The 25,526-nt window shown below is 34.9% G+C and overlaps 1 protein-coding gene across 15 annotated transcripts in view; it reads right to left on the bottom strand.

Annotated features, from left to right (window-relative positions):
• Window positions 1-2,943: 2,943 nt before the first annotated feature.
• The window catches only part of EPHA5 (EPH receptor A5), a 355,448-nt gene continuing 332,865 nt past the window's right edge, over window positions 2,944-25,526 (bottom strand). For 9 of the 15 annotated variants that reach the window (XM_080661231.1, XM_080661239.1, XM_080661238.1 and 6 more), the window contains 3 exons: window positions 18,379-18,572; window positions 14,539-14,694; window positions 2,944-6,799 (listed from right to left, as the gene is read on the bottom strand). In XM_080661231.1, the coding sequence (XP_080517357.1) occupies window positions 6,694-6,799; window positions 14,539-14,694; window positions 18,379-18,572 (456 nt within the window). In that variant the 3' untranslated portion in view covers window positions 2,944-6,693. Of the gene's footprint in view, window positions 6,800-13,134; window positions 14,695-18,378; window positions 18,573-25,526 lie in introns of those variants that run through there. The other 6 variants (XM_080661241.1, XM_080661233.1, XM_080661236.1 and 3 more) reach the window with 2 other exon arrangements.

The following is a 25,526-nucleotide window of genomic DNA, read 5'->3' as shown; positions in this document are numbered from 1 at the left end:
AGAAAAACAGAATACATGTCTCACTTAAAGAACTGTTGTGAAAACTGAATGAAATGTTTTACTTTCTGGACACTTAGGATCACTAAGAAACTTCAAATTGAAATTAATAATCCCAACACATTTAAAAAAAAAAAAATTAGAGAGGATTTAAAAACTAACAATTTTTCTATAAAAAAAGATCAATATTCCAGCATTTCTGCTGACTTTATTCCAATTATTATGTTTAACCTGCTAAATTCAAGTAAAATTATATTTACTGTACTATATGAAACTCTTGCTTGATTTGAATGGCTACTGTGGATTTTCATAAATATCAACTTACTTTACTTTTGCTTATAATTTGGTAGTGAATCACCTGTAGACTCCAAAGTTCCATGGCTAAAGTTTAGATATCATAGCTGGAAATGTAAGTATTTATTGTAATTTCCTGAGCTTGTAGTTGAGAAAACTATGACACACACTAGAAATATCTACTGAATTAGATTGTGCTGCTATGCAGTGGAAGAATCACAAATAAGAAAAATCATTTTTTACTCTAAAAGTGTGGTTTATTCTAAAAAAACAAATACGTTAGAAATATACTAGGTTACACGCTGGTTTCCACCCAAGTTTCACACTTTGTGAAACTGTGCAGATCATTTTTTCTCATTTATCTTCATTTCCTACATCAATTAAATTAGAAGATTGACCTGAAAGATTCCATTATCTAGGCAGCATGGTCAGCATTGTGGAGTGAGAATAGTGCAGTGGGAAATTTATAGTTTATCCTAAAATAAATGTGGGTTTCATCCTGCCATTGAAGAGCAGTCGGGACTTGGGCAGTTTCTTAACAGCTTTGAGTCATGGTTTCTCATGAGAAGTGGAGACAATAAAATATATCTTAAAGGTAAGAGTGAAAAAACTCTAATACAGAATAGTGCATGCTTCTTAAATGTTCACTCCTTCACCACCACTCATTCCCTCTATATGGTTAAGAACGCCTATAGGATTGGGGAAAATCCCTCTTATCATATAACATTTACCTCAGTAGCAAAACAAGGGCAATAATAGTCTACTTGCTGACAAAGAATTCAGAGTCTTTATATGAGTATCTACTAAAATCTATCTATCTATCTATCTATCTATATATATATATATATATATATATATATATATATATATATATAAATAAAAAGAGGTAATATGCAAATTAGGCTGGGACGCCTTAACAGGTCATGACCGGACAGGAGGAGGTTGCACGCACAGGTGAGGTCCCGAGTGGAGATGGAGACAGAGACAAGTGGGCCTGCCTAAGCAGGCGCTGCAACTCGGGAGGCCCCGGAGTGGACACAGGCAGGGTGGCTCAGGGACGCTGCGAGTCAGGCGCGGGTCCCAGCCCCCCCCCCCCCCCCCCCCGTGTGCCTCCTCACACGAGTCAGGGCGCCTCCTCGTGTGATTTCAATTGCACGCTGGGCCTCTAGTATCAAATAATATCCCTTGAAATAATGATTTTATGCATAGGCAAAGGAGCTACGGATTATTTTCATAGGCATGTGATGTCACTTTCTAAGAATGTAAATGCAACAAAATACAAATATGATTAATTTCCTTGAATACAGCAAGTTGTTTGCTCTGCTCTTTACAAAAGGAGACTGATATCATACAATACTGAGAGAAGGGGAGCGTTGGCGAACAATGGCACCGCTCTGGTAAGAAGGTAGGAATGCAATTCTTTCACCCTGTTTCATAAGCAGATGCTTGGCGAGGAGAAGATGACCAGCTAAGGCCCATCGGCAGCAGATCTCGTTTTGCAGATGGTGAACGCTTTTCTGTGTTTTGCAAGTAATGTTACATTACAGTGTTACAAATGAACTGCTAATTAGGTTTCCCATAATTATGCTGATGTCCTATAATCTCAGTGTCAAATTCTAGTTACAAAAAACATTCAAATACAAAGATTCATAAATAGGTCTTTGAGAAAATTGGATGCTGATTGAATTTAAAATATTGAGCATAAGACATTCCAACATTTTCATTAGAACGAACTGAAATCATTATACAGAGGCTGTAATTTAAATTCTTCTGGAAAGGGTCAAGCATGACAGTCCGATTTAACTCTGTTCAAAGGGTTTTTATTTTTTGAAAAAATATAAAATTTCGTATCTTACACTACAAAAACATGTACACAAACCAAATGCACAGAGAGCTTCAGATGAGGGAAAATACATAAGTGCTAATCCGTCCTTGAATTAATGCCGAGGCAGGGATTGGAGATACCCTAATGCCTGGTGTAAAATAAGATACACTTGGCCTGAAACTAAGAGATCTTAATAAACATATTAACAAATGAGTGAGTCTAAGTTTTATTCTCAGACTAATATAAATGAAATTTACATATTCTTAAATAATTAATTGTCAAACCATAGCAGTCTAAAGATTCACAAGTCTGTTGATCATTGAAACTTCTGCTGTTAATATAGCTCAGCCTTAATAAACATATTTTGCCACTTTCATTTAGAAGAGACATGATATTTGCTTTTGATTATTATAAATAGACTCCTTTTTTTTAAAAAAAAAAAAAAAAAAGAATTGGTGTCTTCTCCTAAGCAATAATTATGTGGTCATTCTGGACAAAGATATTTAATCATTTATGTGTCAAAAGACTTTTAGAAATCAGCAAGAAATGAAAAGAAATATTTTTTCTACTTTTCCTTTGATATATTACTATATAATTAACAGCATGATAGAGAAAAATATTTGATGTAACTAGTTGTGTTATATAGTTGCAAAAACGATGACATTTCAATTATTAATTTCAAATAAAAGTAATGTTTTGACTATTTATTCATTATCATCAACATCTTATTGTACCTACTTTTAATTTACTTTGAGATTAAACATCTGGCAGGACATAAGCAAAGACAATTTACTATCATACTTAGCTTTCTTTTTTTTCTTATTTTTAGAAAGAAAAAATGAGAAATTATCTCACTCTACTATGCAACATTGTACATCTAGTAAATTTCTAGTATCTGACTCAAACAGCATTTGCTGTCCAATCCACAGTTACAGCCAAAAACATCTTCCACAGGTAAGTATCCCTGCTTGTGCTTCTGAGAACCCACTTTGAATGGGAGAAAGAAGGGTGTTAACAATCCTTTAACTTTCACATAGAGATTAAATAGCAGACATGCAAACACATAAATGTTCAAATGATAGTAATGTCTTGTTTAAATTTGAAATATGAAGCTATGTCTTCACCATTGCACATGGTTAAAACTCTTTTACAAACGGACTTAAGGATGTTCTTAACTTTTGGCAACTCTGACACTAATTATGCTGGCCACATTAAAGTTTATATAGAATATTGGAATATAATTTTTACAGAACACTGACTTGATTAAAATATGAGAAATCAATGACCATGCACATTAATTTTTTTAAATGAGAAAATGAAAATCTTTACATTTTTACATATAATTCATACATTTCAATGGCCAACAACCACAGATTATATGTCATTTTTACATGTGAGCAAATGGCAAGATGAGGAAAGTAGTAATTTAGTGATTTCAACAGATATCAGTAAGCTGAATATTACTCCCTGCTTATAGTTAATTTTCAAAGTAACACTGACAAAGACTCATGCCCTAAAGGTATTGCTACTGGTAGTTACAAAAACATTATGTATCATTTGACAAATCTATCTTTTGTGGTAAAATTATTGAATCTATGTTTTGTTTTCAGTTGTCTGGTGGGTGACAAATTGAACCAAAATGATAAGAAATCACACAATCAAGATCTGTCAAACCTTGCCCTGGGTTACTGCCTCGCTGCTTTTCACAAAAGCTGCTTCTTTCTCCTGTTCCACTTCTCACATTTATAGATGAGATTGGCACTTCCCAGTTGGTGACATATCCAGAGGTGAACAAATATTTCCTCTCTTAGGGGAAGTGCATCTTATTTGAAAGTCTCTTTATTCCTTCTAAAATCGTATTGACATTCCTTAGAAATTCTCAACCAAAATTAAATATGGATGGAAGTTATGTGTCTATTTAACATTTATCTCAATTTACTTTCCAAATGAACACTGAGACTGCAAAGGAAGCAAATCAATTTGATCCAAATTAATGCATAATGTTCTTTTGTGGAAAAGAGGAAATCTACATTGTTATTTCAAATTCTAATCACTTAGATGTATTCTATCCTGACCTTCTAATAATCTTTGAACATATAAAGCTGGAAAACAATTTAGCAACTATCTTTCTTATGTGTAACTAATTGTGGCTAGTCGATCAGCTCTAAAAATTTATGGTTGTTTCTCTTTTAAATCAATAACTTTAGCCTTGGCCTGTGTGGCTCAGTTGGTTTGGCGACGTCCAGTGAATAGAAAGGTTGCCAGTTTGATTCCCAGTCAAGGCACATGCTGGGTTGTGGCTGGATCCTGGGTAGGAGGCATGCAAGAAGCAGCTGATCAATGTTTAGTTCTCACATCAATGTCTCTCTCTCTCCCTGTCCCTTCCTTTCTCTCTAAAAATCAATAAAAATATACTTAAAAAAATCAACAACTCTCTTCTTACTTTCAATTTGTTCAATTGTTACTTTATCACTTAGATTTGGTTGTTGTTTTATAAAATTTAATACAGTGCAACATGATTTCCAATTATTTTTTACAAAAGGAATTCGTTTAGCTAATTTTATTTTTATTGAAATGAACAAATGCATCTTTTAATAATGGTGATGCCTACTTACTTGCTAATTCCAACTCTCTACTTTCTTTCAAAATTTCACTGAACCAGAGTATATTTGAAGCATAGATCATTTGGAGCCATAGTATACTATAGCCCTAATAAGCAATCATAGTCATAATTAGAAAAAAATCAATATATCCTTTGAAAATTGTTTAGAACTTTTTCTTTTCCTTATTTTTGACCTTGTTCTTTAGCAAAATGCTACATTACTACTTAAGTAAAAGGTGGACATGATAGAAAGAGGTTATTTCTCAAAAGTTTACTATTTTATGTGCTAACATTCAACTAAAATATGTGCTTGGGAAAAAGAAATGAGGTGCCATTAGTATAATGCAGGTATATTTCCTATGATTTCACTAATCCAGCCTATTCCTTATACGGTTTGATAATCACAAGTAGGCTCTATTTTGTTTAAATGCTATGCTCCTTGAATCACATGTCGTTCCATGATTCCTATAAAGTGTAGTAATATCAAAATTTGGTTATTTTAGTAAGTGTATCAGTCTTCAAATATGGTATATAAATTATACATAGGATATATCTTATATTTCTTAATAATGCCAATCAAATAAAACTTTAAATTGGTTCATCAAAATAAATTCAATTTGATATAACTGAATAGAAGATTAAATTTCCAAATGAATAGACAGCCATCAACAAATAAAACATGTCAAGTCTTGAAATAGAGAAAATTATGAAGGAAGTAGATATATTTGTCATCATTTCATTGCTGCCTTAGTATCAAAATTTCTAGAGCTGAGCTACGAGGGAAATGGTTACAAAGGATTAACACTTAGGGGTAATGCTTAGTGCTATGTGCCTGGATTTAACAACATTAACAGAAGTCTGCACAGTTAAATCCTTCTCCATCCTTGTGAAAATGTGCCCTTCGGTGTCAACGTTGCTTGACAAGATATTTTCTGGTACTCAGAAAGGTGAAATTTCTTACAGGGGTGCAAGATTAATGGCTAGAAGAACTGTATTGTCACAGATATCACAAAGTGTTTTTAAAAAGCCAAAGGGGATTTAATCTTACAGACATTTCCTGTTAGCGAATAAAGAGACTCAGTAGCTTTTGGAAACATGAGAGGAAAAAAGACACAAACTTGTGTTAAATTTTGTTTTACTGCTTCCCTATTTCTCCTGTTCATACTCCACTCTGGAACACTTGTTCCTGTATGCTGCTAAAATTAAAACTATTAAAAATGCAAGCAGAATGGTAATGCACACAGGTGCGAGCACATATACACAAAACTCCAACTTAAATTGATTCCTGGGTATACAGCAAATGATACAGTATATACACAATTATTACCATATAGTTTCTAGAAGAGCGACTGAAAGTAAATTCTATAACACAGAAAAATAAATATACACCCTGTATTATACTTGTCCTTGATCAAGCAACATGTTTATACACTAGTTTCTATAACTTAACGCTGTGTAACAGCACTTTAACATTGCAAAAGAAGTTACCTATTAAGAAACTATCTAACCATATTGCTCTTCAGTACACTTATGTAGACAATTAAGACTTGAAGTAAACTTCAGTAAATTGCAGCTTTTGTTAGCCCACAAATGACTATAAAACTTTTCCCTTCAAGTAGATTCTTGGAAGTTTTGAAAGGTGCTGCCTTCATTCAGTCTATCAAGGTGCTGTTTACAGTTATATATTTCATGTACAAAATTTTGTAGAAGTTGTGGGAAGGATATTTTTGTTGTGAGATAAGATCATGTTTAACCTTGTGTTGTTATTCCAAGGAGGTCATATTAGTTTCTTAAAAAAATGAAGACACTGAGAAGAAGCTAAAACACTGATCACAAATTCTATGGCTGAAAGAAATGCTCCCAGAAGGTTCAGAAATCACCGGGTTTTCCTTTCCCCCTCTTTGTGAAAACAAATCTCAGGGCTTGTTTACAAAGTGCAGAAACATTCATTCAATGACATGACATTAAAGTGAAGTTACAATGGCACCATCCCGTTTACCAGCTGCACCTTCATTTCTTGAAGGCTGCTCATGATCTTCTTCTGGTGACCGACAAGAGTCACTCCGAGCCGTCTCAAATCCCTGCATGAAGAAAGCACACATTGGATGTCTGTATTGATTCAGTTTGTAGCACACCTCAATATTTCACGCTGGCAAAGAGGCAAACATTTTACAGAAACTAATTTGATTTAGACATACAGGGTCCAATTTTCAAAGGCAGGCTCCAAAAATGTACCTCAGATATATTTTTGTCATCCAGGAACTACTGACAATGAGGAGTGATACTATATTTATTTGCCCCTTTTTAGACATCATTATGTTGGTGGCGCAGCGTGGTAAAAAAACAAATCTGCACATGCTTACCAATGAATATGTATATTAAAGGGTACAATTTCTTTGAACAGTTTTGAAAATATGGATCTACAATATGAACATGCCCATTTTTTTTGCTAAGAGAAGTTAGCATAAAATATATTTTTTAAAAATTACAGCTAAGCAATTGAAGACTAAACTCTTCAAATGACTCAGTACAATCATTTTATACAACAGATATCTTTAGGAGATAGTCACCACTACATTGCTTTTATAAAACTTCCAAATATTTTATTTTTTACGTGAAACCCAAATGCCAGAACCTTATTTCTTTGCCAAATAATGTCTAGGTTCTACTGGCACTTAGAGCATTCTGAAGATTATACACTATTAAAAAGTCTTTTCAACCAAGGTACTTCCATTCTGTTTCCTCTCAACAAGCTTAGTATCCAAAAGAAAGTGACAAATGTTTAGATTTCAAAACTAACAACATGTTGTGGAGCTCAAGGCCAGTGCCCATGTTTTTAAAATGTTATTTCTTAGGACATTTAAGAATCCTACCCCCTTAAGGCATGTATTTGGAAAATATAATGATTTGTGTATGTTTGGCAAGTGATAACACTAATTATAAGAAAAATAACCATGAACAATTCAACATTTTTAAACAAAGTTGTCATGTGAGATTTCTTAGATAAATACTTTATAGAACGTTATGCTAAAAGTAGAATATTTTTGCATTTAGTAAATGTGTTAATTTCAGATTGTCTGAGTTTATGAAAATGGATGCAATGACATAGAGTCATTATATATAAAATTGAATAATTTTGGAAACTCAAAGACATCTTAATTATCAGATGAGAGAATTTAAATAAATGGGCATGTAAGCTCCATATGCATTAGTATTGGGAATAATTGTTTATTTAAATAATATATTGGGTTTCTTTTTCTCTTTATGCTTTGATTTCTTATGAGAGATTTAGCAAATGGCAAGCAGCTAAAGAAGAAATAGTGCATGCTTAGGCAGAAACATATTTCTTAAGATGTAACTATTAAACATTAAACTGAGAGATTATCAAAGCTACAAGACAACAGAATACAATACTAAAATAATAGTAATAATGGTAGGCATGGAAAACAATTATCAGTAAGACTTAAAACACCAGTAAAAGTTCGCTTTGTTACAAAATCACTATTGTTGGCTATGAAACAGAATACACAATTGCTACAGACTAACACAGAAATAAAGGAGGTTTTAGTTTATTTTTATTTCTTTTAAAGGAAGCCAGAGTTCTCAGCCGTGCCCAGTTAACATTAGGCTGAACAGGTCTTTGGTGCGTGCAATCTTATGCATTGCAGACTATGGAGCAGCACCCCTCAGCTCTCCCCACTAAACATCAGAATGGCTGCACCGCCTCTGGCCTTTTGTTGCGATAAGACAAAACATCTCCAGACATTGCCATCTGTCTTCTAAGTGGCAAAAATCTCCCCTGGTTGAGAACCACTGCATCAAATATAAAAATAATAGGTCACAATTAAGACGTCTTATTTTTATATGTTTGAAAAATATATACCTCCATGAAATAAATTTTTGGTAATGTCCTCTTATGGATGAGGAAACAGTCTTAAAGAATTGGAATTAGTTGGCTAGATAGCACAGCCAGTGGGTAGCAGAGGTAGGACTAACACCAGGAACATAACGCAAAAGTTCATCCTCCTTGAACTTCTCATTACTCTCAGGTGTGATTTTGAGGTGAGTACTTCAAATTACATGCAATTACTTAATCATCTGTAAAATGAGAACTCTGTAGATATAACATCAAATAACCAAAATTCTAAAAGAGAGAAAATAGTAAATGAAGGAAACTGAACACATACTTCTTTGAGACTGTGGTAACCCAATGTATACTTCATGAACATTTAAGTTAGGAGCTAAATAATATTCTCATGTTTCCACATGTAACTGATGAATCATAAAGATTTTTGTAAATCAGGGTATTGATGGGTGCCCATGAGCATACTTTGGACGTACGTTAGGAAAAAAGAAACTAATATTTCTTAACATAAAACAATAAATCTCTACTGTACAGTTTAAATAACTAGTATTTGAAATTTGGTTCTATAATCAAACATGTTTTATCATATGCTTTATATACCCCAGGTTGAAAGGACCAATGTAATATATACTTAAAGTGCACAATTCAGATGGCTAATCCAATTATTAACATTATAATTTGGAAAATAACCATTATAGTTTGTTCTGAAAAACCTGAATGAAAAGGAATTTATAGGTTTTCCCACTGAAAAGGCATGAACTTTATATATAAAATACCAAAACCTTAATTTGCAGTATGTAAATGTATGTATGTAGATTTGTACATGTGTGTGTTTTCCATATTCCAACTCATGGTCATTTTGTCTAACTGATATCAAATCACTGGTTTGACTTATTTTTATTTCCACTGTTTTAACTTATTTTTATATTATGGGTAAATATAACTTCATTCTCCGAAAATAACAACACAAAAAACATTCGGAGTCAGTGCTTTGAATGATATTTGTGATGCTGTTTGTAATGATATTGCAAATGAAAATTCAAATGGTATTAGAAAAATATTTCCAGGAGAGGTTAAATAACTTTATTTCTATATTGTTAAATGCATTATTTTCTTTTAAGTAGTATTGTCTCACACTTTTGCAATGTCTAACAATATCCATTTTACTCCTCAAAGTACATATTATATTATCAATTTAGCAGGGACAATGTGAGATAAATTTGATAAAAATTAAAGTATTTTACATTTATTGATAAAGGTGATGTTGTATTTCCAATAATTTTTAAAATGATTTAGAAACTGTGCATATATACTATTTTACTAATTTCATTTTCCTATATAGAAAATTTTATAGCTGGGCAAATATTTAAGTGTTTCACCTTTATTAAAATTAGCCTATTTTATCATGACCAGGTGGAATCTTAAGTAACATCCAAAGACAATTCTAATGATGAAAACTGTATTTCAGCATAGGCTTATAAATTTAAACATGATGGGAATAGCGTTGTTACATTAAAAATACTTTGGGTTTTGTCAGCAAAGCATGATTAGTTTTAGAAAAGCTGCAAATATAAATAATCACCATTGCATTTTTTCAAATATCCTATATAATAAAGAGATAATATGCAAATTGACTGTCACTCTGACACAGAAGATGGCTGCCCCCATGTGCTCAAAGATGGCTGCCCCCATGTGGACACAAGATGGCCACCACAAGATGGCCGGCAGGGGAGGGCAGTTGGGGGTGACCAGGCCTGCAAGGGAAGACAGTTGGGGGGGACCAGCCCTGCAGGGGTGGGAAGTTGGGGGGAACCAAGCCTGCAGGGGAGGGCAGTTGGGGGGAACCAGGCCTGCAGGGGAGGGTAGTTGGGGGGAACCAGGCCTGCAGGAGATGGCAGTTAGGGGTGACCAGGCTTGCAGGGGAGGGCAGTTAGGAGCAATCGGGCAAGCAGGAGAGCAGTTATGGGTCGATCAGGCTGGCAGGGAGTGTTTAGGGGGTGATCAGGCTGGCAGGCAGAAGCGGTTAGGGGCAATCAGGCAGGCAGGCAGGTGAGCGGTTGGGAGCCAGCAGTCCTGGATTGTGAGAGGGATGTCCGACTGCCCGTTTAGGCCCAATCCCAGTGGGATCGGACATCCCTTGAGGGGTCCCAGATTGGAGAGGGTGCAAGCTGGGCTGAGGGACACACACACACCCCGTGCACAAATTCCGTGCACTGGGCCTCTAGTTATTCCATAATATTAAACAATGAAAAATCCTAATATTCTGATACTAAAATGGCAAAATGAAAAATAGAGAATAATGAGAGGTGTCTAGTAATGTTGGAGCAACTTTTGATTATTCAGGATTTAATTTATCCATTGTGGATGAGTCATTCTTCTCCCTTCTGCTTTACACACCTTTTCGCCATTTCACTGGTATTCAGACAAACCAACATTGGCTGGATAGGAGAAGGGAGAAGAGAGCTTAATGGGTACTCACTAAATTTCAATGTTTGTTATTTGTCATTCAGTTGTATGTTTGGAATTTGTTGGCTTGGTCATGATCTTCAATGGATGACACATTGTGAGAGTTAGACTAAAAGTTTTATCTTAATTACATAGAACAAATAGGATAGTCAGTATTCATATGTGCACTTTAATTGTATAAAAATTAGCATAATGACTGTATTGAAAAGTTAAGAAATTTATTTGAATTAGTGTGCACAAATTTTGGCTCAGCATTTGGGAAACTTTCATTTTAGTAGTTTACACACAATTGGTATAATATTTAAATTCATTGGGTTGCACTCATTTTCTGAATAATCAGTGTTATAATACAAGTCTGACAAGAACTTTAAAATGCAACCGTAGGCTCGAACTCCAGTAGGTGGCGTGCAGGAGGCAGCTGATCAATGATTCTCTCTCATCATTGATGTTTCTCTCGCTCCCTCTCCCTTCCTCTCTGAAATCAATAAACATATATTTTAAAAAACAACAGGAAAAAAATGTAATACTATGCTCAATTCAAATATTTGGGTTCAATTTGCAACTCACCTGAAGCTCACAGTTCCCTGTCAACAATACCGCAGTGCATTTACACACCATAGTACAGATTGTTCATTATTGCCATAACAATGAGTTCTTTACATAGAATAGCAAGTTTAGGCACAGAGAACAGCAACAGCAATGTCTAGGGTTGAAAGCCTCTTCTGGTGAACTTGTTTTGACTCCAAGATCTCAAAGTTTTTTATTTCCTTTCCTCATTAAGCCATATTTGCATGTGTTGGCAAAAAAAAAAAATAATAATCAAATAAAACTAAACCTTTATGAATAATTTTTTACCTAAGTGAGTGGTTGTAAAACACTAATCCTTTACCCTTCTTTTTCTAAATCCACTATGAGACCAAATTTGATGGCACAAATTATTATACATATTTTTCTAATTTAGGTATATGGCAATTTGATATTTTGTTTTATATCAATGATTTTGACATTTTTATAAGCATTTATTATAGGTATGAATGCATTCTTCAAGATCTCAGTTCCCATTCTGGCAATAACACTGTTTATAATATTTTATTATAATAAAATACTATACATGTTTTATGAAATTAATATTTAGATATGGGTAAAGACCATGTGTAAAAAATCATTATTAAAGTGTTTTAAAAGCTCATTTTGGTTTTAGCTGGTATCCCAGTTTCTTTGCCATGAGTCTTTAGTAATGATGAATATATATATACATACATATACATATACATATAAATATACGAAGGACAAGCCAAATTCACAGAGGATACATATTTTTCTTTTACTTTATATTTCTGACTAAAGAAGTAACTGACTACTCACTATTTTGTGAGTTAGTTACCATATTATTCGATATTTTTATATTCTTACCAAATAGAAAAAAATGTGGTCAAAACAGAATAAAGAAGAGGACATATAGTTAGAGGTGCTGGACTCTCCAAGAAATGAGCTTCACTGGAGTAAGTTAATCTTAGCTGGCCCAGGTCCTAGTAAGGAATGTGCTCAGGATGTGTTTATTTGGGATCCCAGAATGTGAAGCAATTGACATATGGAGGGCAACATTCCCTGAACAGATAGATGTCCATATGACTCCTAATTTCACCTTACTCTTCTGGCCAGAGTAAATTAATGAAAAGAAAAAAATATCTGATGGAGACACTATAGCAAGAGGCAAGAAGCTATCAAAGTAACAGAGATACAGAAAAAATTGACCAGACAAAAATTACTGGAGAATACAAATGAAGTGGTGAACCATTATAAAATAGAAGAAGGTATTAGGGCTTGAAAGAAACATACAAATGAAGAGAATTTGAGGCTAGGAGAGTAAAGAGGAAAGAATAAAAAGAAATAAGACAATATCAAATTATAATGCTAAAATATTAAACATAATTATAGTATTTTGGGGTCCCAATGAGACAAAGTAAAATAGGTTGGTAAAAACCATTATTTGTGGTTGTAACTTTCCATGAAGGGAAAAGCTAAAAGGTAGTAGCATGATATACATGTATATATGTGCTATTTAAATAAAAAGGAGACATTGTTTAATGCAAATACTTTTATTATATATTTACAAGTAATCTGACATTGGGTAGAAGAAATACCTACAGTATCATTTTAATATAAAATGACAAATGACTTTAATAAATTAAAATGACCATTTTTACTGAAAAATTAAATAGCAATCATGTAAAAATAGTTTTAAATTATCAGTAAACTTTTCACTATTTTAAATATAGCACAAATGAACTCTTTGAGTGTCCAAAAAAATAATGGGCCAAGAAAATGTGTCTTCAAATAGATATGATATGATGGTGATAGTGAGAATGAGATTCAGTAAATTATGAGAGCAAGCTGAGTGGTTATTTTAGGTCCTTTCAGTTATAGGTATAATGGAGGAGAAATGTGGAGAAAGTGTGATCTTAACTGGTGATAAATGACAGTACCCTGTTACCTTTATTGTGGCTGTGCAGTGGATTCAATGAATCAAAATGCCAGAATAATACAAATGGTGAACGATAACTGCTCAGTGCTCATGTTATGTGAAGTGATGGGATATGGACCGTGGCTTACTGCTTTAGAATGTTCTACCATGTTCTAATCCTTATAACAATATTTTAACCTTTGAGTTGGTAGGTACTTGAAGTAATTTATCATTATATTCACAGGTTAAAACATTATTCATGTTTATGTAATCTAGATGGAACCACCATAATAACAAATAATTTTCACAAATAACAAATATTAGGCTGAAATAATTACACATTCAGAATACATAATAAAATACAAACCACTTACAACCTTAAAGGATTTATTATTTAACTCTAGTGATTTTTATTCAATAAGATTTGAGAAATTTCACCTTAACCGTGCAAACAGAAGAGGGCACAATTGGTTCCACTGAGATTGTACCAAATAGCAAATCAGAGGCAGGATCTAATATATTCTTGGACGGCAAGAATACAAGGTGCACCGCTTAGAGATTAAATGAGATCCCTGCCTGGGAAGCTGTGTTTAAGCTGCTGTTTCCTGGGTGTTCATCATAGCTGAAATTTAAGGATTTTTTTTTCTTATGTAGGACTAGTCATACCAATTGTGCTTACATTTGTTTTGTATTTACATTTATGTAACACAGGGACCAGTATAAAAACTTTGTCAAGAAAACATCTTTTCCACAACATGAATTACCATTATTTTGCCAAAAAGCTGTTTTTCCAGTTATTCAAATATCCCAATGCTATTCGTTTGAAGCATAGAAGAAAAGAAACTGAACAAAAGTAGCATTAACCATGCAATTGTTAACAATACAGGCAAAACGAAGAAGCTTCTTTGAAAGCTGCCACACATGGACAAAAGTTAATTGATTTGCCTTGACCTCATCCAGATAGGTTTCTGAATAAATTTTCTCGCCCCAGCAATTATGTAAAAATGATCAGAAAAATTACTCACTCCAAGGTCACCTGAGCCACAGCGTCCATTGAACTGTATCCATTTTCCATGAAAATCTCTGTGTACCGGCCCATTTTGATTGCTTCTAGCCATTCACCTACTGATCTGTAGGCCCCAGATCCCAGGGAGCCATGTTCTGCCAATAAAGTAGATACTCTAAAACACATAAAACATAAATATAAAAAGTAATATTTTAATCTTTACAACAAATTATATTATAATGTCAGCTCATAGTCAGTGGATCTTTGGGTCTATAAGTATACTGATATGGGAAACTATGTAAATGCAAAACTGGAAAAAATAAATATTTTGAAATACAGAACACAACATCAGATGTTTATTCAAATGTTTTTCTATCCAGAGTCTATGAGGAATTATAATGACTTAATAAGTTAATTTTCTCAATATAAAACATTAGCTAAAAATTTCATGTAATGATTTAGATGTATTTATTTTCTATTATTGTTTTGTTTATAAAAATAATATAAAAACTGCTACCAAATATGGATATGCAAGATAATTTGGGCAAAGCCAAATACTTGTAGACCTTGCTAGAGAAACTTGTGCTCACTTAATTTCTTAGGAAGCCTAGAACTTATTGTTGATCTCATTCTCTCACGTAGGGCCACTTGTTAATTCACCTAGGAGTAGTGGAACCTGGAAAACAAAATGTAACTCCAAACACATAAGAAAACTAAATAGGACCAATCAAACCATGGGTTGTTTTTCATTTTACTAAATGCATACTCTTAAAAAAACAAATTCATACTCTTTTGCTAAAAATAACATGACTGTTATGATGATAATCCTTTTTTGGACATGTATCTTAAGGAAATAATTGGAGGAAAGGGCAAAGAGTGTATGTACATTTTTTTCCTTCTACTGAGAGTAAACAAAAACAATTTAAATGGCCATTAATGGGTATTTATTTAATTAAATTTCAACAATAAGATATAGGATATCTTTTTTTTCTACTCATGTTCTCTGCACTTTCTCATTTCTCATTTACACTTCAAACTACCCCAGTGTAGTTTCTTACAAACCAATTCTATAAAAATTGCTCTGGTTAAGCTGAGCAATGACTTCTATGTTGCCAAAGTCTGAACATTTCCCAACCTGTAAGATGACTGACCTCTCAGAAACATCCAACATCACCACTACTATCTCCCTCTCAAACATTTTTTGAATCACTATTATCTCTTTCATGACTACCATGACCTTGAACGTTCCTGGTTTCTTGTTACTCTCCTTTGCCTATTATTCCTTATTATTATTATTTTTTTTACTTTAAAATTTGGTGGGAACTAGAACTTGGCCCTTTATATTTTCTGCTCAGGCTGTAACCCTAGTCTACTTAGACAATTTTACCCAATTTCTTGCTTCAAATAGCATCTATTCTTAGCCAATTTTTATCTCCTGGCTAGGTTCCTCATATATTTATATGCCTACATCATGCTTCCACATTTCTCATAGAAATATTACTCCAATATTTCTAAAACCATGCTCATCATTTTTACATCCATTTCCTCCTGAAGTGCTTCCAGTATAGTATATGATACAATAGTTCACTCCTTCCTTATCTTCAAATCCCTCCCAATCAATCATTGATCATACTATCAATTCTACCTCCCTATATTGCACATCTGACCACTTCTTTCTATCTCATTTGTCACCACCTTAGGGGTTCAAAACATCATCATGTCTTACCTACACAACTACTCTAGCCTCCCAGTTATCCTCATAAATTGTATTCTCACTCTCCATTCCAACACCAAAGTGGTTTTTTAATGTTTTTATTTTGTTTAGTATATCCCTTCCACAATGGTGTATTGCTCAATGCTGTATACTCAGCACCTAGCCCACAGCATGACACAGTACTTATTTGTTGCATGGACAAATGGGAATCTTGTAGTGATTTGTAGCCATTAAGCATTAGGATCAAAGACTCATTGAAGATGAAATACAGGTGGAAACAGCTGGAGAGTAGGATCTTAAAGTTGAGATTGTGGAAGAGGTGCAATTTTTGTTAATAGCAAAGTTTAGAATGTGACTATGACAAGAAGATTCCAAGGTATTTTAGAGACCAAAATCACTAAAGGAGAAAATTTCAAGGTATTGAGAGATATTCAAACATCATCTACATGGTTACTAAAATCACAAAGTTTTGTGATAGGGATAGAAATATAGAGAAAGTGAATGAGTCAGGAACTAACATCTTCTGGAGTTGGGATTTGTAGATGGCTAGTAAGTGGTATAGTCTTAAGCCAAATCTGTTTAAATGAAACCTAGCAAGCTGATCCTACATACTGCACACACGAAACTACTAAAATTCTTCGTAGATTTTTAAACTGCTCTCAAGCTGTAATGATGATGCTGATATAAATTAACACATTTTAGAACATAAAAATGTCCCTTTTGATTTCCTTTCTTTATGTCCATTTGTGACAGCTTAGCATAATTCAAACAAGTAAATGAGATAAATATTTAATATTTTATATGGCAATAAACAGTTTGAAAGCAGATATTTCAGGAACAACAGAAGGAGTGATTGCTAAGAAGATGCATTCTCCAGTTGCTGCCACAGAAAGTTAATGATCCCTGAACAGAGTTTGAAGATTCATTCTTCATTTGTATTTAAAAATGAATTTTTGCCTAGTAAACAAATGTTATGTCAGAATCGTAAAACTTATGTAACTTTATCAACAAATTGTTTCTCATTTAGTTCATGTTAATGCACAGCCAATTCAGTTCCTGGCATGACAATTTTTTCTTGTAAAAATATACAATTACCTCAAATACAGTGAAAATAACAATCTGGCAAATTTTATAGTAAAGAATCAAACTGATTTATTTTTTGAGAGAATAATTCTATAACTCTTCAGGTTAAAGAATAATTTATACTTTATAAAAATGCAACTTTGCTTAAATGCATTCATATATGTGTGTGTGTGTGTATATATATATATATATATATATATATACATATACATACATATATATATACATACATATATATATATATATATATATATATATATATATATATATACACTTATTTGCTCATATAAAATCTTTCCAGAAGCCCAGCCAGCGTTGCTCAGTGTTTGAGCATCAACCTATGAGTGAGGAGGTCACGCAGTTCGATTCCAGGTCAGGGCACATGCCTGGGTTGTGGGCTTGATTCCCAGTAGGGGGCGAGTAGGAGGCAGCCAATTGATGAGTCTCCCTCATCATTGATGTTTTTACCTTTTCTTTCCTCTTTAAAAATCAATGAAAAAATATATAAATAAAATATTTCACAAAATTTCTCATATTTGATTAGCCACATGTCTGTGTTCAACTAGATAAGAGTAAAGGGTCCATAAAAGCATTGTCAATATTCATAAAATATACAGACACTAAAACCAATTATAAAAACATGAAAAGTAATTATTGGTTGATATCTTTAGTGTAAAATAAAATAGATCAGTGCTTATTTGGTTTTTCCTTATGGTCTTATAATTTTACCTTTTCCCCATCCACACCTATGTGGGGTCCAATACACATGGAAATACATGCATTTGAGTGTTTTTATTTTTTAAAAAATACTACCTAAACTTGGCTATAGTTAGCATTTTCTGATATAGGCATGTTACACTATTAGATTAGGTATAGGTGCTTTTAAGTATAATCATTTATATTTCATTCATTGTAAGAGAGTAACTTTATGCAAAAATGATAGTCAAATAAAATAGTATCATACAGATTTAGAGGTTAATTTATGTCCATAAGTGATTTAAAATTTGTGGCATCAATCTGAATTAGCTAAATTCAGGACAATCTCTCAGGTCTGGCCCGTACCTGCTCGATGCATTAACCAGCGTCTTCAAGCTACTTGGGTTACGTATCAGCTTGTCCAGCATGTTTACTATTTCATCAAACTTGGGCCTGCTATTTCGGTCTTTCTGCCAGCAATCCAGCATTAATTGGTAGAGGGCAGCAGGACAGTCCATGGGGCTTGGCAGACGGTAGCCTTCCTCCACTGCCTTAATCACCTGCGTAAAGCAAAGCAGAACCAGTGGCAACACCACAAATTTAGTAGAGAAATTTCCCCCTATTTAACTTTCATCTTTTCTTATGCTTAACTCTTGCAATAACAACCAGGTTCACTATCTCTAAAATCCCCAATTACTTCCATTTGCTGTGAAATAAAACAACAAAATAAAGAAATACATATACTCTCACAATATAAAAATATAGGCTTTCTTCACATATTATGAGGAAAATAAATGGTAATCATTTTTACATAAGAACCTGATGGAGGCGATTTGTAAATTTAATTGGCAAAAATAAACAATTCATGTTTTATTTATCCTTGTTTCTAGAATCAAATAGAGATTAAATCTTTTTGTGATTTCTCTGAAAAGTTAATGTCTTTTTAATGAAAATGTATGAGCAGAACCACATTTTTTAAAGTAATGAAACTGCAATTTTATTTCAAAAGGGAGTTTTGGATGGGAAATGATGGATAAGTCAAAGGCTAGATTAGTATAACGATCTCATGTATCATTTAGTAATGTCTAGGTCTTGCTGTTTATTATCATCTGCTGATTTCTGTCAGGAATTTAGAATAATTGTCTAGTAGCAGAACCATTACAAATATCACTGATTTTAAATGAAAACCACACATATGAATATCAGTCTAATTCTAAGATTGCTTTATCAAAAACATTTGTAATGTCTAACTCCAGAAAATTTGTATTTATGCTACTGAATATAATAATATAGGTCTTATTCAATTATTAAAAATCAAAAGTTTGTGATACTCAAATCCAGTAAAAATGAATATATTTCTTAAAATCCTATTACAAATATTTTCTTAACATTGAAAATTAACTTTTTTTTCATAAAGATTTTTGATTGATCTAACAAATGGAAAAGACACACATAATGATTAGGATAGAAAATTTACAAAGATAATTTGAGTGCTTAGGAAGAAGCCAATCTCTTTATGATAAAGGAAATGCCATTTGAACAAGATCAATGAGATGTAAAGAGGATTAAATAGTAGATTTAAGGACTTTGTGACAAAGGGAATGAGGGGACATGAAAGTATTTGCGATAAAACAAGTTCAGGCCCATCACATGGATGGTTGCTGCTGTTAACTTTAGGCAAGCACATAAATGAGGTAATGAGTGCTGACAGGTGTAATCTGTGCTTGTTTTATTTGATGTTTATTTGTGAATGGGGAATATTCATATGGCAATATGCAGAAATCTGGCACAGGAGACATTCGGGCTGATAGTATAAACTATCTATAGGGTCATCAGCACCCGGTCCCAGCCTAAAGTCAGGTGTAGTTTATATCATCCTGGGAAAGGCATAAAATAAAGGCTTCTAAGAAGCACCAATAGTTAAGTTCAGGTAGTCACGAACTCTGAAAATAAATGTTTAAATAAATATTGAATAATTATGAGCAAACTACAAATGTTCCTCCACTTACATTGGGGTTACGTCCCAATAAACCCATTGTAAATTGAAAATATAGTAAGTCAAAAATGCATTTAATAAACCTAACTCATGGAACATCATAACTTAGCCTAGCCTACGTTAAACTTGCGTAGAACATTTACATTAGCCTACAGTTGGGCAAAATCATCTAACACAAAACCCATTTTATAATAAAGTGTTGAATATCTCCTGTAATTTATTATGGGTATTGCTTTTGCACCATCATAAAGTTGAAAAATTGTAAGTCAAAAAATAAGTCAGGGACTCGCTGTACCTGAGAGTCACCTACCACCTTAGTTAACAACTCAAAACAACATAAAAAACTAAAAGGCGATCCCATGAAGGGGTGCCTCCACGGCACTGAGCCCCTGGAGTGGCTGCTGAAAAGGCTCACAATCCAGGCCTTTGGAGGCCCAGAGCCGAGATCTGAGGTGCCAAGGCCCCCCTCTGTGTCAGGGCCCTGATGGGAGACAGATCAAAAGAGGTGGTATTTGAACTGAGGTCTAAAGAATGCACTTACTGGATTGTGTGGGAAAGAAGAGGAGATGGACTTGAAAGGCCTTTTGAAAGGGACTTTAAAGCCATGATCCTGACTGAGGATTGCCCATGACCTGCCTGCCATGTTTGTTGGTGTCCCCTGACTGTCCGTGAGTAGTGATCCCACTTCTAGGAATATATCCCAAGAAATCAGAAACACCAATCAGAAAGGATATGTGCACCCCTATGATGATAGCAGCACAATTTACCATAGCTAAGATTTGGAAACAGCCTAAGTGCCCTTCGGCAGATGAGTGGATAAAAAAACTGTGGTACATCTACACAATGGAATACTACACTGCTGTAAAAAGGAAGGAACTCCTACCATTTGCAACAGCATGGATGGACCTGGAGAGCATTATGCTAAGCGAAATAAGCCAGTCAAAGAAAGATAAATATCACATGATCTCACTCATTTATGGAATTTAATGAACAACATAAACTGATGAACAAATATAGATTCAGAGACACAGAAGCATTGAACAGACTGCCTAACCTATGAGGGAAGACGGAGGGGGGGAGGGGCGGTGGCTAGAGATCAACCAAAGAACTTTTATGCATGCATATAAGCATAACCTATGGATACAGACAGTAGGGTGCTGAGGGCATGTGCTGGGAGATGGGAACAGCCAGGGAGAGGTCAAGGGGGAAAAAGGAGACATATGTAATACTTTAAAAAATAAAGAATTTAAATTTTAAAAAAACACAACTAAAAGACAAACTACATTAGAAAATGCTACAAAAACTATAACATGATTAATTTATCTAGTGTATGTAAAGCTCAGACATATCTACAATAATGAAAGTGTAATATGCTAATTAGACCGAATATCCTTCCCAACAACCTTTCGGATGAAGCTGGGGCTGCCTGTGTCCTGGGTGCCTGCCGGCAGCCGGAAGGAAATCCGGATCCCAGGTGCCCAAGGGAAGCCAGTGCTGGCAGCTGAGGGAAGGAAGGCCTATATATACACACACACACCTATTTTGGATACTGTTTGTTTTTGCTGCCCACAGAGCTTCACCCAACATTATAAGGTTGGAATATTTACCTACAAACACAGAATCCTATTTAGCATATTACACAGCAAGATAACCCACTTCAGAGTGAAGGATACATAGAGTTATCACATACTCAATGATGTGCTATTAGATATTTAACAGCTGGCTCTTCCTGCTGGAGAAACAGATTTATAACATTTTCTCATTTATCTATATCCTTTCTAATAAAAGGGTAGTATGCAAATTAACCATCACTTCATCACAAAGATGGCGGCACCCATAGCCACAAGATGGCAGTGCCCAGTCCTCTCAGCCCCGCCAGAATCCCCCAGTCCCAGTTGGGGGGGACAGCCGCTGAGAGTGGGCAGCATGAGCGGCCTGGCGGAATGCTTGCTTCATCGCCACGGCAATGAGGCAAGCGTTATGTGCCCGGCCGCAATGGGCCTCTAGGCCACAGAGAGGCTCTGGGCAGTGGGCGCAGAGCTGCCAGGCCCTGCAGAGAGCTACTGGTGCACTGAATGGTGCGCAGGGCTACTAGTATATATATAAAAGCCTAAGCAACCAAACAACCGGTCAACTGGTTGCTATGACGTGCACTGACCACCAGGGGGAAGATGCTCAAAGCAGGAGCTGCCCCCTGGTGGTTAGTGTGCTCCCACAGCCAACCTCCTGCGGTCCCTTCCCCCAGCTGGCCAGCCTCCCGCAGCCCTCCCCCCCCCGCCCCCTGCCCCGGGGCCACCAACCTTATACCACCCCAATCAGCCCCGATTGCCGGTCAGGCCAAGGGACTCCACCCATGCATGAATCCATGCACTGGACCTCTATTGTGATATAAATACTCCCTTCATATGAATTGCAAACTACCAATATAATCTCATGCAGGTAGAAATGTTCTGACTGGGAATCAAACCTTGACCTCCTGTTTCATAGGTCAATGTTGTCAATGCTCAACCACTAAGCTGTATCTGCTGGGCATTAGAAGCCTTTTAAAGCAAAGCTGAATCATCAACTTGGAGACAACATTCTGAAACGAGTTGGTACCATTATTCAAGATGCAGTGGGTTTATTAAATCAGAAACTTCCATACTGTGCACTGTTCCCAGTGACTCCAGGGAACGCAGCAAGGGTTCCATGGAACTAGCAGTTATGGCTGCCAACAGGGCACTTGGACTAGTTTTGTCCAGGCACAAGCAAAAGGGAAGGGGAGTTTTCATACTGGCAAAGGTAATTGATATTGAGCAGTAGGAGGCATTTGATCTGTTTTCACACAGATGGGGCAGGGAGAAATGTGTGAAATCCAGATGATACACTTGGGGCCATCTTGCTATTCCTTTATTACAACTGTGTCCTGAAAATGTTTACCCTGAGAATAAAGGAGTGGTTCAGGCTACCAGTTAAGCTACAATGATCTGCCAAGTTGATAGATGAAGGAAATTCAGAATGGATAGTGGGAGGAGGCTTAAGGCCAGGAGAGGTCTTGGGATCAACTAAAGCTGCAGGAGTTGCAGTGCAGTCCATAACCTGCCTCTTGTGGATTTCCCCTCAGGAAGAATCAGCACAATCATGGACCAGAAGCTCCTTGAACCTGTGTGGAGACATAAGTCTATGCTGCAGAAGGGTGGAGCGCAGCATCTGAAAATATGTCTCTCATCTTCACCTGCAGGGATGGTAAGTTACCAACAACCCTTAAAACCCATCATCACATTTACACCAAGGCCATGCTTGACAAGGTTATTCCCAATCAATTATTGAACATGGCAGTGATAATAAAATAGGTTGGCTTAAGGATTCCCCGGCTGCCTTGCCAACCTCTCTTAGAACCGCACCTCAGTCTCAGATGCTTGCACACAATCAATTTTCTTTCATCTCCACTGTACCTATATCACAATCTGACTCTCTCCCACCTTCCTCTCATCCACCTATGTTTTCCCTTCCAAGCATTTTCCTTTAATTACATTAATGTATACCTAATCCCCTCTTGGCTTCTTAGAGGACCTAGACTAGGCACTGTGATGCAAACTGTACTTATATTATCTACATGCATTCTTACCACATACTGCAAGAGAGGAATTATTACACACATTTCATAGATAAAACACTTGAGATTCCAGAGGTTAAATATTGCCTATATTTAAGAAGGAGCAGAGTAAGATTCACATTTAAGTCTCTCTGGGATACAAATCTGTATTTTTTTTTTCTATCTTGGAGTTGAGTCCCACTATTGGAATTAGAAATATTACTTCCCCCCAAAAAATCTTGGGTGAGGTATGGATTCCAGTCCATGGAATCAGATTCTTTACACCATAAGATAAAAATAATGTTAAGGATCAAAAGGAGTTATTTTTAAAGACAGTGCATTCTTCATCACAGGAGTTGTAAAAAATGTAGGATGGATATCTGAGTGCTGGGAAATGCATAAGAAGCACTTGAGCTTCAGCTAGGTGTTTTGATGAATAAGTTCTAGGTCGTGAGCACTTATCTTGCTAGGTAGTTAAAATCTCACAAATGAGCCCTTTTGTTACTATGTGATATGAAGTTCCCCATAAGTGACTAGAGTTTAAGAATATGTTCCTGTAAATAATCTCAGATACCATAGAAATAGTTTCAGATATACCAATTTCTTCTATGATTTTTTTCCTATTGCCAATAGTTATTAAAGATATATTGGCTATGCTTTTTTTCTCTTAGTTCATCAATCTTAGATCACTAGAGTTCCAGAGATTAAAGAGATCTCAGAAATCTTTTTATTCAAGCCTATTCCCTTTATAGTCATAGAAACTGACCAAGCAGTGTAGAATCCAAGATGAATGACTTTCAGTTCAATATATTTGTTTGTAGTTGTTGTTATTGTTTTTAAATAGCAAGGTACAGGAATTTTGTACTTTAGATTGATATTTACATATCACTTTTTCCAAAGGTGTCAGAATTTTTATGTGGATACCAGTTCCTAAAATAATTGCTTGCATCCAAGGGCAGCATTATCCTCAGAGGACCAATGTTATCTTAGAAGACCACACTGAAGCTAAGAAGTTTAATAATTTTCTCAATGTCAAATCTTGGAAATGTACAGTATTTGGATGAGAACTAAAGTCCTCATACTTTAGCTAATTGTAACATGCTGTGTGTTACCATAAAATATTCTCTTTGCTTTACCATAAACTATTCCAACAATATAAGAAGAATCACATATATTTATATAAGTATATCTATATCTACATCTATATCTACTTCTTGTGTAGCACTGAAAATTTAAACAAAGAAGAGAAAGAAGAGAGGCATAGCCCATACAAAGTGGGTTGATATTCTTTTGGAGTCAAATATTCTTGCTGCCTTATAGGTAAGATCGAAGCCAACAGAAATAGTAATAGAAAACGACATCTCCCCTCAAAAAAGGCACAAGTAATTCTAACATGAGAAGATTGAAAAACAGATAATTTAATGAGTTATTAAAGCTCTTTGTAATGTATGTGCTTAATATAATCTATATAGTCAAATATTTTACAATAAATACAAGAGAACAAAACTGTCACTGAATATAAAAATGCAATGCAATGAAATCTCTTTTTATTTTGGATTTTGTTTGAAGTTCTGAAAAATGTTGACATTTAAAATGTTTGTGATCAGCAAAGAAGCTTCTACTGACTATAGGATATTATCTTACTTCCCAAGCTTGAATGAGAGTTCATGGTATGGTATTTACCTAAATCATCCTAGCCATTCTGGTTTATTTTTATTATGCATCACTATGATTTTTCTCTGTGATGACAGAGGCAACCCTAAATCAAAAGAAACTCACTGCAGCATTCCCCTCTGCCTCTGACACAGCCAGAGGTCTTCTTTGATGGATGTAGATGATTCTCCATGTCTGGGTAATGTAACATTTTCATGGTGGCAAAGCCCTTTTTGAATCAGATAGTATCTGGCCTGTAGAGATTATGGAATATATCATTCAAAACTGCCA

This window comes from Plecotus auritus, assembly GCF_963455305.1.
Source record: "Plecotus auritus genome assembly, chromosome: 1".
Lineage (NCBI taxonomy): Eukaryota > Metazoa > Chordata > Mammalia > Chiroptera > Vespertilionidae > Plecotus > Plecotus auritus.
Note: the sequence above shows the minus strand (reverse complement) of the source record. Positions and strands in the feature narration are given on the sequence as shown.